At 50.7% G+C, this 13,339-nt stretch overlaps 1 protein-coding gene across 1 annotated transcript in view; it reads right to left on the bottom strand.

The window, feature by feature from the left end:
- ADGRD2 (adhesion G protein-coupled receptor D2) overlaps positions 1 to 12,610 on the bottom strand; it is a 63,188-nt gene extending 50,578 nt beyond the window's left edge. Inside the window, exons 1-8 of the mRNA XM_083597221.1 lie at positions 12,475 to 12,610; positions 11,701 to 11,775; positions 8,901 to 8,964; positions 8,316 to 8,537; positions 7,042 to 7,680; positions 5,998 to 6,096; positions 3,576 to 3,661; positions 1,718 to 1,999 (exon numbers count right to left, since the gene is read on the bottom strand). Of these exons, the coding sequence (XP_083453347.1) occupies positions 1,718 to 1,999; positions 3,576 to 3,661; positions 5,998 to 6,096; positions 7,042 to 7,680; positions 8,316 to 8,537; positions 8,901 to 8,964; positions 11,701 to 11,772 (1,464 nt within the window). The 5' untranslated portion in view covers positions 11,773 to 11,775; positions 12,475 to 12,610. The remainder of the gene's footprint in view (positions 1 to 1,717; positions 2,000 to 3,575; positions 3,662 to 5,997; positions 6,097 to 7,041; positions 7,681 to 8,315; positions 8,538 to 8,900; positions 8,965 to 11,700; positions 11,776 to 12,474) is intronic.
- Positions 12,611 to 13,339: the final 729 nt, after the last annotated feature.

Below are 13,339 nucleotides of genomic sequence, written 5' to 3'. Positions count from 1 at the left end.
TATACTCAGAGTCGCAAAGTGATTTCATGCTCTTTATTCAGCTCATAGTGGTGAGGAGGAATGAATGAATGAAAGTCCGCTCAAGGTATCTGCTTTATATACATTATTTACACAATGGCTGCACATGATTGGCTAATTCCGGAATTCTACTGTAGGCCAATCAGGTTGTGGATTCACTTCTATCTGGAGCATGATTGGGTGGTTCCTGCCAACCAATCATACTGTTGCATTGTTCTAGGACCAATCAGACTGCTGCATTCTGAACCCTATTGTTCTAGGACCAATCAGACTGCTGCCTTTTGGATCCTATTGTTCTAGGACCAATCAGACTGCTGCAGTTTGGATCCTTTTCAACTCAGTACATAACAGACGGTTCTATGATTCTATGACTTCTCTGCTGCTTAAGCTACTGGAGGGTAGATTTCGGTCAAAGATTAGGGAAGATTCTTGATAGCAGGGAGGGTTTAAGAATGGAGCCAGTCACACAGAGGGAGGTGGTATGAGGCGCCAGATAATCCTGATGGAAACGGAAGCAGAGTTTGCTTATTTGCCCCATGTCTGGAGCAGAAATCAATGAACATGATTGGTATTCGCCTTTGTTGCCTTCAGCCTGACAATGATATGGAACCAATTGGGATTGGACTAGATGACCCCTAGGATCCCTTCCAACTCTGCTGTCCTTTGATTCTATGAGCTGCCCTTCCAAACTGAATTGCGTTTCCTTGGATGTTGTGGAATAATGTAGTAAATCATGTAATAAAGTACATATTTAGTTGCGTAAAATTCTGCCCAGAAGCCTAACTGCTGTGAGCGTAAGTGTGATGCAACTCATTTAATTAAGGTGTGTACCCAGGGATATTTATTTCCTTATATATTTCTACCTTCCTGAAAATCTTCCAGCAGAGGCCGGACAACCATCTAGTGTTTGTTTATTTATTGTGTTTCTATCCCACCTCCCCCCACCCCGTTAAAAAAACCTCTCAGTTACTCCAGGTATCCCCTCCGTGTTTAACCCCCCAACAACCACCCTGTGAGGTCAGTGGGACTATGATATGATACAATATCTTTATTGTCATTGTCCCATACAGAACAATGAAATTGAAAAATCTACATAAGACATTCAACCCCCCCTAAAAACTCTGAAACCCCATTTTAAAATACAACATACTCCTATAGAGACTCCTTATACTGCGTTTCAAACCAGAATTGCACTTCGGTAGAAACTGTTTCTCAGGCGGCTAGTCCTAGTCTTTATAACCCAGAAGGCAGAAGCTGAAAAAGATCATTTCCGGGGTGCGCACTATCCTGCGCTATCTCTGCAGCTTTCTTATGGCACCTGGAAGTGTAGATTTGATCCAAGGTGGGAAGAGTGCACCCAATTATTCTCTCCGCAGTCTTTACAACCCTGGACAGCGTTGTTTTTCCCCTGACCGTGCAGCTCCCAAACCACACACAGAGACCATAAGTTAATACACTCTCTGCAGTACAATGGTCAAATGCCATCAACATTACTAAGAGACTTGCATTGCCTTCCAAGGTCACCTCTGTCATCTTCATAGCCCTAGGGTCTCCCATGGGTCCTGGTCTGACCACATACTCTCAAGGACAGAAAGGGATGGTGGACTATCAGGGCTGCTTCAGCTTTCTGGATTTTCTGCCTCAAATGTTGGGGCTCACCAGACCCGTCCCCCTTACTTCTAGGAAGCCATGATTTTACCGGCTTTATTTCGGACCACTCCTCAGCGTTCTGCTCCTCCAGGATTGCCCCGGCAACTGCCACGTAGTGCTGCCCCAGCTGCTCCAGCATTGCCAGTTCCTGCGGCTCGTTGGCATCTAAATCTGAGACCTCCTTCAGCAGTTGCAAGATGCCCAGAAGAGCAGCTGCCTCCAGAGATGGAGGCTCCGCGTCCGTCAGGACAGTCTCCACCACCCCTAGGTAACCAGCGGCTACTGAAACGTCCACGCCTCGGGCTTCTGCCTGGAAGACACTCTCGGGAATCTGTAGCCAGAAACAAGACCCCCCCAGGTTAGAGAAGGGGACTACCATATTTTTTGCTCTATAAGGCTCACTTTTTCCCTCCTAAAAAGTAAGGGGAAATGTGTGTGCCTCTTATGGAGCGAATGCAGGCTGCGCAGCTATCCCAGAAGCCAGAACAGCAAGAGGGATTGCTGCTTTCACTGCGCAGTGATCCCTCTTGCTGTTCTGGCTCCTGAGATTCAGAATATTTTTTTTCTTGTTTCCCTCCTCCAAAAACTAGGTGCGTCTTGTGGTCTGGTGCGTCTTATAGAGCGAAAAATACGGTAAATGGGGGCAGGGTGGGTGAAGGGGTTTGTGTATGCCTCCCCTTTTGGAAAAATCCACCAAGATGCATGTGATTTGCACACAGGTCTGTCTTAAGCATATGCGGTGCCGGGGTGCAAAGATCCACCTGGCGTCCGCCCCCCAGGTTGCCCAGTCCCAGGCGCGCAGGAGAGCAGAGCTGGCCAGCCACCTCAGCATCTCGCTGGCTCAGTCGCCCCCACACTCACTGCAGGAGAAGAGCCCACCGCGGCGCTCCGACCGACGGGCAGGCTCTTCCCCAGACTCAACTCTCAAGCCCTAGACTCTCAGCCTGGCGCCCCTGAGAGCCTGGCACCCGGGTACCCTGCGCCTCTAGCGCCTGTGGGTAAGACGGCCCTGTCTGCACAAAGCCGCTTTTGAAGTATTTTTTAGTAGCAGTGCGTCCAAAATCTGTTATACGGGGACTTTGGGTTGGGAGCAGCCCACAAGCTGAAGGCACTTTAGGGGAAAGTGTGTGGGGAAGCCACAAATCCAGGGGGTGGGAGGAAAGAGGGGCAATGTGGAGAGGTGAGATGAGAAGATGTGCCAATAGATGCCTGTGCCCCACAACCAGACTTTAAGAAGCTTTGCCCACGGTGGGTCTCCTGAGACAAGGCTAGACACTCATCACGTGTTCCCAGAGCTGTGGCTCAGTGAAAGAGCCCTGGCTTTGGGTGAGGAAGGTTCCAGATTCAGTCCCCCCCCCCCCATCAACATCTCCAGGCAGAGCTACGAATGGCCCCTGCCAGAATTCATCCTGAAGGTGGGAATGTAAGAAAGTAAAAAACTTCTGGGAAATGATATATAATGAGATGAAAAAGATGTTGAAATGTACATTCTTTAAAAAACCAGAAGCATTTTTACTTGGTATTATAGGTGAGGATATTAATAGACAAGACGTTAAATTGTTCTTATATGCAACAACAGTGGCAAGAGTATTGTTAGCCCAGAAATGGAAGCAAGAAGAAATTCCGACAAAAGAAGAACGGCAGACGAAATTAATGGACTACACGGAACTGGACAAAATGACAGGAAGGATTCGAAACCTGCAGGACCAGAGATTTACAGAAGATTGGAAGAAATATACGAACTATTTGAAGAGCCACTGTAATCAACAAATTACGCTAGTTTTGTAAGGAGAAAAAGGCTGAGAAAAGGCTCCAGGGCCCATGAGGCCTGGCCAGCAACACAGTGGTGCTGGGCCACAGGTGCAAGCCCTCAGGAGTCTGGGATGAGGCCAGTGCTTTAGACTCACCACTGTCGCATTCGCTCGTGCATTAACCTGAGCTATGAGCTGTGGGACAGGTTTCGACTGTGTTTTCTTCAACTGCAAATAAAGATCTGAGGGGAAAACAACAGACATGCAATGGAAGGTTGTGTTAGAATTCCAGCTCCATGATTGCAGTCATGGGATTGTTGTCTATCACATGACGGTGTATGTTTTGACTCCACAGAGTGGGAAGTGACGGACACAGGATGTTTGTGTTCCTGTGTTCCGTGAAGTGGTCCTTTTTGCTTTTTATCTTTGGTGTCTGATGCTAGAGAGAGAGGGAGCCATGTTGCAGTGCTCCGTGTGTGTTTACAGTGGTGCCCCGCAAGACGAATGCCTCGCAGACAGAAAACTCGCTAGACGAAAGGGTTTTCCGTTTTTTGAGCTGCTTCGCAAGACGAATTTCCCTATGGGCTTGCTTCGCAAGACAAAAACGTCTTGCAAGTTTGTTTCCTTTTTCTTAACACCGTTAATACAGTTGCGACTTGACTTCGAGGAGCAACTCATAGAACGCAGTGTACATAGTAGCCTTTTTTGAGGTTTTTAAAGACTTTGGTGATTTTTGAAGCTTTTCCAAAACTTCTTTTGCAGCCATTTGGTAAGTTAAGCTTTTAAAACTTTTTTGGGGGGTTTTGGATTTTGGGTTGGGGTGTTTGGAATTCAAGGACTTGGTGTTGGGGAGGGGTTTGCAAGAATCTGGAAGCTTGTTTTTCCCCCCTGCATTTTTATGATTTTCTGTGACCATTGGGCCACTCTGCTGTTTTTTTAAAAAAATTCTGGATTTGAATTTCTGTGTGCTGGGTGGCTGGGGGAACAGTTGGGGAGGGGTTTGCAAGAATCTGGAAGCTTGTGGTTTTTTCCTGCATTTTTATGATTTTCTGTGACCATTGGGCCACTCTGCTGTTTTTTTTAAAAAATTCTGGGTTTGAATTTTGAAATGCTCTTTACAGAATGTGTGACTTTAAAGAGCACTTAATAAACTCTTGTTGTACCAAATTTGGCTTTGTTTGGACTTTTTTTGACCATAGGAACGCATTGATTGATTTTCAATGCATTCCTATGGGATTTTGTGCTTCGCAAGACGAAAAATTCGCTAGACGAAAAAATTCGTGGAACAAATTAATTTCATCTTGCGAGGCACCACTGAATATGTAAATAAAGTAGATTAGCCAACATGCTGAGTTGCTGAGCTCTGTCACGCAAGCCATGTGCAAACTCTGCGGATCCCTAAGTGTGCTGGTGTCGGTTGGCATCGGTCGCTGTGATGTTCGGGCTGAAGAAAGCTTTTGAAGCTCCTGAACGGAAGACCAGGAGGGAGGGAACATGCCAGTCGGGCACGTGTCTCTGCCAGGGTCCTACTCGAGTGTAGGCTGAACTCCTGACAGGTTGTGGAAGGTGGTTTACAAAGTTAGTACCTTGCCCATTTCATGGAGCCAGGCAAAAACATTCCTCTTCCACCAGGGTTTTGGCTGATTAAGCCATCTACGGCCTTTTAAGTGTGATAACGGGGGAGGGGTGTTGTTGTTTTGCTATTATGCTATGTAATTTGTGTTTTCATGTTGTATTTTCATGTTGTAAACTGCCCTTCAGATGCAGGATGGCATATAAATTTTAATAATAATAATAATAATAATAATAATAATAATAATAATAATAATTCTTTCCACAGCCTTGCAAGGTAGACAAGGTCAAAAGAGAGCAACTGGCCCAAAGTCACCCAGAGCACTTTGTGGTCAAGGGGGGAGTTGTCTCTCTTGTGGTCAAGGGGGGAACCGGTGTCTCTCAAGGCCCCAGTCTGACACTCTGGCCACAAATCCAGGCTGATCCAACAGCTGGAGATACCAAAAGGACCCCTTCTTCCCTGGAAACCAACCCAGTGATGAAGACCTGCTTCAGAGGCGCAGTTTCCTTGCTGAACAAGGCATGGCAGGGCCTTCCCAGTGCTGGCTCCAAAACCTTGGAACTCTCTTCCAGAGGAAGTGGAATCTGACCCCTGGCTCCCAGCCTTGTGGCACTTTGGCATGAGATTGAGGAACATGAGCATTCATATAAATAAATAAATATCCAATTATCGTGATCAAATAAACATTCCCATTAATAAAAAGTGGCTTGTGTTTTAATTAACGGCAAGAGGGGGTGAACCACTCTGGTAATTGTGGCTTTGTGAGAGGAATAGGGGGGCTTTTAAGAACTCTCAGGACTCTCAGTGGACTACAGTTCCCATTATTCTTATTTTTTGGGGGGTGCTTTTAATGCACTGTGCAGATGGGACCATACTGACCAAAGTAAGAGTCACACCTGTTGCTCCACCCACTCCCCTCTGGCCCACAGATTGCTGGCACAAAGGAATGGGGGCCGTGGGTCTGGAGTTTGAGTCTGGAGATAAGGATAGTCAGAACCGCTGTACCTTTTTTGTAATGGCAGACAAAAGGCAGCAGCTGCAGGCAAGGAGCATAAGCGAGGCTTCCCTGGACGACCTGAAACATTCGGCATTCCTCCACAGGCCCTGGGAGAGAATAATAATAATGATAAAATTTTATTTATATCCCGCCCTCCCCAGCTGAAGCCGGGCTCAGAGCGGCTAACAATAATAAAAGTAACACAGCATTCTAAAATCAATTCATTCTAAAATCAATTCAAAATCAAATTAAAGGCAACCATTGGGCTAGAAGAAGAACAGCATTCTCCATCTAGGATTCTAGGTGCTGCTTTGAATCAAGACATCAGACCAAAACGCGACTTTGGCATGAGTTTACCCAATTTTGGTGTCATGGGTCCCAAATCACGCTATTTTTAGTTTTAAAAACTCCCAGGCAGCGCCAGGCACTCGCTGCTACTAGGTCCTTATAAAGTATCTTAATTCCACCCAGCTCTCCTGTTGATGCGTTTGCCGCATCTACCTGCCACCCCTCCCCTCCCCCACTGCCTCCAGGTAAGTGGCGTTGACTCAGTCGTCAGGATGTCTGGTCGCAGGTATCGCCCCTCCCTGCCATCTGCTCCTGCTTCACACAGTTTATTCAAAATACACTCTGCCATTTGTGTACTTGCAGGTAGCCGAGTCACACAACCTGATCGCCATGGACTTCTTCAACCTTTGGAGAAAGAAGACCCCGGCAGGTATCTACCTACCTACCTCAACAAGCCCATTTTGCAATGGTGAGAACTGGAGACCCAAGAGAGTTCAAAGCCCTTCCAGCCCAAGATGCCTCCTAAACCAGGGAGGAGAACCTGTGGCCCTCCAGTTGGGACTACAACTCCCATCATCACTGGCCACGGTCTGCAGGCCACAGGGATCCCCACCCCTGTCCTGGGGCAGCTTCCTCCCCTGCCCCCCATCCAATATAGGCAAATAACCAGCCACACCAACTGAAAACAGGGACATGCAAATCAACCAGCTCATCACAGACCAGATTCAGACGGCTGGTGCAGCCACAACCCGAGAGCGCTTTACCTGGGCAGGTGAGCTGCACTGTGGCCTGCTGGATGCTGGCTTCCACCTCGAGGATGTCGCTGCTCCAGGCAAACACGAGGCTCTCTTGGATAGGGATGCAGGAGCGGACTTTCTCCATCTGCTCCCTGCTGAGGACCCTCCGCCAAACATGCAAACCAGTGAGGTTCCCGCTAAAGGACTCTTTCTCCTTGAAGGCCCCACCCAGGGAGTCCTGGTCTTGCCCGATAATGAACATCCCGTGACCATCCACGGCATGGGAGGCTGAAAGCCCTGTGGCTGAGGCCTTCTCCTTCCCGTCAGCGTGGATGGCCCATGCCCCATTCTGATGCTGCCATGTGACACAGAAGTGGTGCCACTGCCCATCGGCACGAAAAACGGGCAGGTACGGGGAGTGGTGGCCATGGAGGATGATGGCAAACCGGACGAAGCCATCCTCGTCGACGAAGCCACGCAGCTGGAACTCATTGATGAAAGCCGGGACCGCGTAGGAGAAGACAGTGGAGATCTCCACAGCCTCAGGGTCCCACTGGACGTGGGCGCAGGCACTCACGGCGGGCATCTCTGGGAAGTCGGCTAAGACCTTCACAAACTTGGTGTCCGTTTTGTTCTTGAAGACCAGGATTGGTGCAGAGATATTTCCTGGGGGTGGGGGAGAGAGATGGGGATGTGACCAAGGACTGTGAGGGGAAAGACTCCATCAGGCAAGGCCTCTTTCCACCTGCCTTGCTCTACCCTCCAACCCTGGGAGTCCTCATAAGGGAGCTGGTCCTGAAGGAAGATCTGTGAGGGGAGAGACTCCATCAGGCAAGGCCTCCTTCCTTGCTCTACCCTCTAGTCTCTGCTTCTCAATGTGTATTGTATTGTTCTATGTACTGTGGCTTGACGTTGTTTTATTGATTATGGTTTAGATATTATTGATTGTAACTGTTGAGTGGATTTCTGTTTAACTTTTATATGTTGATATTATTATTTTATACTCTTCTAATGATTGTTGAATGTTACTTTTTTGATGTGGGTGGCCTCTTTTAAAGTTCTGTTTTATTATCACACGTGCTCTGCCCTCCACGGTTGGGGGCAGCCATTCTTCTGAATACCAGTTCCTGGAAACCACAGGAGGGGAGGGAGAGGGCTCTGGTCCCATGTCCTTCTCCCTGGTTTCCCACAGGCATCTAGGTGCACATGGTACTGTGAGAGCCGGTTGCTGGACCAGGTGGGCCATTACCTGATCTAGGAGGCTTATCTTAGGTTCAATAGCGCAGCGTATCTCTACTCACGCCTCTGCTTCGGCTTCTGCAGGAACACCTCCCGGTCATCCAGCCAGACTGCGCTCTGGACTTGGTGGGACTGCAGCTTCTCCCCAAGAGACGCCAGCTCAGATGGCAACCGAGCAAAGCGCTGCTGGCAGTACCCGTCTGCATGCCACCAGTCGTGCAGGATGGGCACGTATTCATACACGTCTCCCAGCATCTCAATGATCCGGGGGACGGAGCCAGGATCTGTAGGGGAACCACAGGGAGGGAAAGATAAAGTAGCTGCTGTGACTGCAGGGCGTTGGACTAAATGACCCTCCAGGTCCCTTCTGATTCTAGGATTCTGGGATGGAAGTGAGTTCAACTTCCTCGGCCCAGAAGTCCCTTGGCTGGCATTATTTTATCATTTGTTTTATCCAAAGTGCTTTTACCCTGCTGTTCAGCTGAAAACACTTCCAGAGTGGCCAACAAATCAAGGAAAAAACAATACAGCCCCTGTGCAGTTGGGCCAGAATTGGTGCCCCGTGCTCAGATTGCCTTGCCCCAGGGAGGAACTTGGATGCTGACTTCTGCAAATAAACGCACAGAAGCACGAATCAGGATACTCACCCCTTGCAGTGAGGTTTTCAGATGGTATGGTGAACGCCAGTGTGCTTCTCGGGAGAAGGCCAACCTGTGAAGGAAACTCAGGTGCTGTGTTTTGGAGCAGGCCTCTCCCAGGTAAGACCAGTACCACCCCTCCCCCTTGCAAAAGAGACATTGGTGGAGACTTTCCCCCATCCTCTCAGTCATCAGCCAGCAATCTGCGTGGCAAAGGAATGGGTGAAGGCAATTCCTTCCTTCCTTCCTTCCTTCCTTCCTTCCTTCCTTCCTTCCTTCCCTTACTTACTGCATGTTTATACCACTTTTTCCTCCAAGGAGCTCAAGGTAATGTATATTACCCAACACTCCTCAGTTCATCTCCACAGCAACCCTGTGAGGCAGGTTAGACTGAGAGGCAGGGAGGGGCCCAAGGTCCCCAAGAGAGGTGCATGGCGGAGCAGGGGGATTCAAACCTTGGTCTCCCAGGTGATAGTACAAGACTCTAACCATTACAGTGCACTACCTTATTTGGGATGGGTAGGAGATTAGCCCTCATCAATGTGGCCAGTGAAAGTGCTGAAGGAAATGCTTTGAATGAAGTGCCTCTGAGCAAAGTGTCCTTCAGTGGCTTCTAGGTCAATTATCACCCACCTGCTACTGTAAAAGACTAAAGCTGTGCCAGTTTAACATATATTTAAGCCTTAATATATATTTAAGGGACATGGGTGGCGCTGTAGTCTAAACCACAGAGCCTAGGGCTTGCCGATCAGAAGGTCGGCGGTTCGAATCCCCGTGACGGGGTGAGCTCCCATTGCTCGGTCCCTGCTCCTGCCCACCTAGCAGTTCGAAAGCACCTCAAAGTGCAAGTAGATAAATAGGTACCGCTCCGGCGGGAAGGTAAACGGCGTTTCCGTGAGCTGCTCTGGTTCGCCAGAAGCGGCTTAGTCCTTCTGGCCACATACCCGGAAGCTGTCTGCAGACAAACGCCGGCTCCCTCGGCTTATAGAGCGAGATGAGCGTGCAACCCCAGAGTCGTCCGCGACTGGACTTAACGGTCAGGGGTCCCTTTACCTTTACCTTTAAGCCTTAATTGTCACTGACTAATTATTGCATCTCCTTGCCATTCTGCCCCCACCATACCGCTTCCCCCAACTAAGATTTCAATTCAGGCACCTGGCAAAGTGAGCTGGAGTCGCAGCAATAAATTTCTTGGCCTTTAAGGTTCCACAAGACTTTCAGATTGTTCCCCCAAGTCACCACTTTGCCCGCTGCCTTCTAGACTTGTAGGATTCTGGAAACTGAGCACAGGACATCCTGCAAGTGCCTCACTTGGCAAGTGCTTGTGTGAACAGGACAGAGCCAGGGCTCTCCAATCCGCAGGGCTGAACAGCACTTGGGGACGCAGGTTGATAAAACCGTCAAAGATTTATGGCTTATCTGCTGTGGCAAAAACAGTCCCTTGCTGCAACTTTTTTAATGGGCAAATTTATTAGGACACCAGCTTCTGTGGGTCAGCATCTGGGGCAGGCATGCAGGGGCAGGGCCCCACTCCGCAGAGGGACCAGGAGGGGCTTCGAGAGCCAGTTAGCAGGTTGGACAAGGACAAGGGAAGCCAGGCTTCAGATCCCTGCTCCCCCATGAAGTTCCCCTGGGGGGGGGGCAGCCTCTGCCTCTCAGCCTAGCCTACCTGGCAGGGCTGTTTTGTGGACGAGAGCCTTGAGCTCCTGGAGGAACAGGGGGGACATGAATGCAAAGAGTAAGGACAGCAAAGCGCTTTTTGGAAAGTAGGGCAGAACCACTGAAGAACATTGGGCCAATCACTGCTTCTCAACCTAGCCTACCTCACAGGGCTGTTGTGAAGATTCAACAAGGAAGGGGAGGACCATGGACACCACCCTAGGGTTCATGGAGAAAAAAAAGGGATATAAATGTAATAAAAATATTTTTTGAAGCAAGTAAGGTAATACACATAACCACCTTAAAAGACCCCTCCTCACCCCACTCAATAAGACCTGGAAGGACTTAACTGCAGCGTTTGCAGACTAGAATCTCTGGAGGTTGATGGCAAGCATTTGTTGACCTTTAAGGCAGGCAAGCTTTGTCTTGTTTGTTACCCGTCCTCCAAACCTCCACATCAGAGCATGGTAAAGGGACCCCTGACCGTTAGGTCCAGTCGTGGCCAACTCTGGGGTTGGGGCGCTTATCTCGCTTTATTGGCCGAGGGAGCCAGTGTACAGCTTCCAGGTCATGTGGCCAGCATGACTAAGCCACTTCTGGCGAACCAGAGCAGTGCACAGAAACGCCGCTTACCTTCCCGCCGGAGTGGTACCTCTTTATCTACTTGCACTTTTAAGTGCTTTCGAACTGCTAGGTTGGCAGGAGCTGGGACCGAGCAATGAGAGCTCACCCCGTCGCGGGGATTGGAACTGCCGACCTTCTGATCGGCAAGTCCTGGGCTCTGTGGTTTAACCCACCTGCATCCCACATCAGAGCATGAGGAGGGGCCAAAGGAGGACTATCTAGACCAGCAATCCTGTTCTCACAGTGACCAACCCATTGCCTCTTGCTGCGGGAAGCCTGCAAGCAGGACCGGAGCGCAAGACCACTCTCTCTTCCCGCAGTTTCCAGCAACTAAAATTCAGAATCCTTGCTGCTTCCAGCTGTGGAGGCAGAGAAGGGCCCCTGAAAGTCCACCACTTCACGAATTGGTCCAGTCCGTGACCCACGGGAGCCTTGAACGGGAGACCGGTGCCCCCACCCAGCCATTGGGCAGAAGGATCGCCGTCTGCCCGCCCCCCCCCCCCGCGACCACCTCCAGCAACTTTACCAGCAGTCCGAGAAGCAGAGAGCCAGGCGCCGAGAGTCTGCAGACCATGCCGACCAGCTTGCCAGATTTCATTCTCTGCGTGAAGGAGAGAAAACCCCTTAACTCTGGGCACCCCGAGGCTGTACAGAAGGGGAGAAGGACCTGGGCTCCAGGGAGGGGGAAGGGGGCGCTGTCTCGGTGGACCCAGGTCTCAGAACGCAAGAGGCGACCCAAATGCACCAGAGAGGCTCAGTTTCAGAGCTCTCTGGAAGATGGAGAACCTGCCAGCAGAGCTTTTTTGAAGATCGCGCGCGCGCACCCCCCGCGGCCCTCTCTAAATGTGGTTTGGCTCGCTTGTCTGAGCCACCTGGGCTGCTTCACTCTTCCCAGGCAGCGGTTGGCACCTCGCGGGCAGTGGAGGGCAGCCGCTGGCCCTTGAACAGAAGCTTGATTCCGCCCAAGTGTCTCCTGTCCATCTTTCCTGGGGCTCTGGAATTCCACCGCTCCCCACAACTCTAGCGCCCCGGGAGGTGGGTGATGCGTTATCCTTCCTCACTCGCCACGGTCGACGACTGCTTTGAGGACCGTGTGCCCGGCGCTGCGCAAAGGTGGCCGTCGGAAGGGCCTTTAAAGCGGGCGGCCGGCCGCCCCTCGGCTCTTCCGAACATGCAGAGCCTCTGCTTAAACCCTGACAGCGCCCGACCGTCGAAGCACAGCGAACTCCGTGGGGGCGCATGGAAATATAGGGAGGCGAGCGCCCCCAGGACGCCCCCAAGCGCCCCATCCCCGACTCACCTGTCCACCTGGGAGCGGGGAGGCGGCCCGGCCACCCTCATGGTCGGTGTCACTCAGCGCACGGCGCTGTCGAGCAGAGAAGGTCCTGAAAGCGGGGAAGCGCCCGGGATGCAAACTGCTGTAGCAGAGGCGCGTCCAGAGAGGCCAGTTCTGCTCTCTACACCGCCGCCGCCCCCTCCTCAGGCACTTTGCCCAAAGGGGGCCGGCAGAGCCCCGCCCAGCCAGGGCACAAAAGCCTCACCCTCCTTCTCTCTGGGAAAGGGCCCAAGCCCGGGAGGGGGAGTATGATTCACCCAAAGTCGGAGGGGGGGGGGGAGAGATGGAAGGACAGCCCGTTCTCAGGCCCCACCTCTCGCAGTTTTGAAGAAGAAAAGCCCTAAAAATTCTCCCCACTAATGAAGTCATTTTTAAAGAGCCATGACAGGGGCTTAGGAGAGATTTCAGAGAACCTTAGAATTGTGAGGTTGGGAGGTACCCTAAGGGTCATCTAGACCAACCCCGTGCAATGCAGGAATCTCAGCTAAAGAATCCCTGACAGGTGGCCATGGCCATAGATGGGTGGGGCAGTTGCCCCCCTTCTGGAGCAAGTAAAGCCAGTGTGGTGTAGTGGTTAAGAGCGGTGGACTTGTAATCTGGTGAACCGGGTTTGCTTCCCCGCTCCTCCACATGCAGCTGCTGGATGACCTTGGGCCAGTCACACTTCTCTGAAGTCTCTCAGCCCCACTCACCTCACAGAGTGTTTGTTGTGGGGGAGGAAGGGAAAGGAGAATGTTAGCCGCTTTGAGACTCCTTCGGGTAGTGATAAAGCGGGGTATAAAATCCAAACTCTTCTAAAGCAATAGAAATGCTTTACTAACTGACCAAT

Source organism: Podarcis filfolensis, assembly GCF_964270895.1.
Source record: "Podarcis filfolensis genome assembly, chromosome: Z".
NCBI classification, from domain to species: Eukaryota; Metazoa; Chordata; class Lepidosauria; order Squamata; family Lacertidae; genus Podarcis; species Podarcis filfolensis.
The sequence above is the reverse complement of the archived record's forward strand: the minus strand, read 5'-3'. Positions and strand labels throughout refer to the sequence as shown.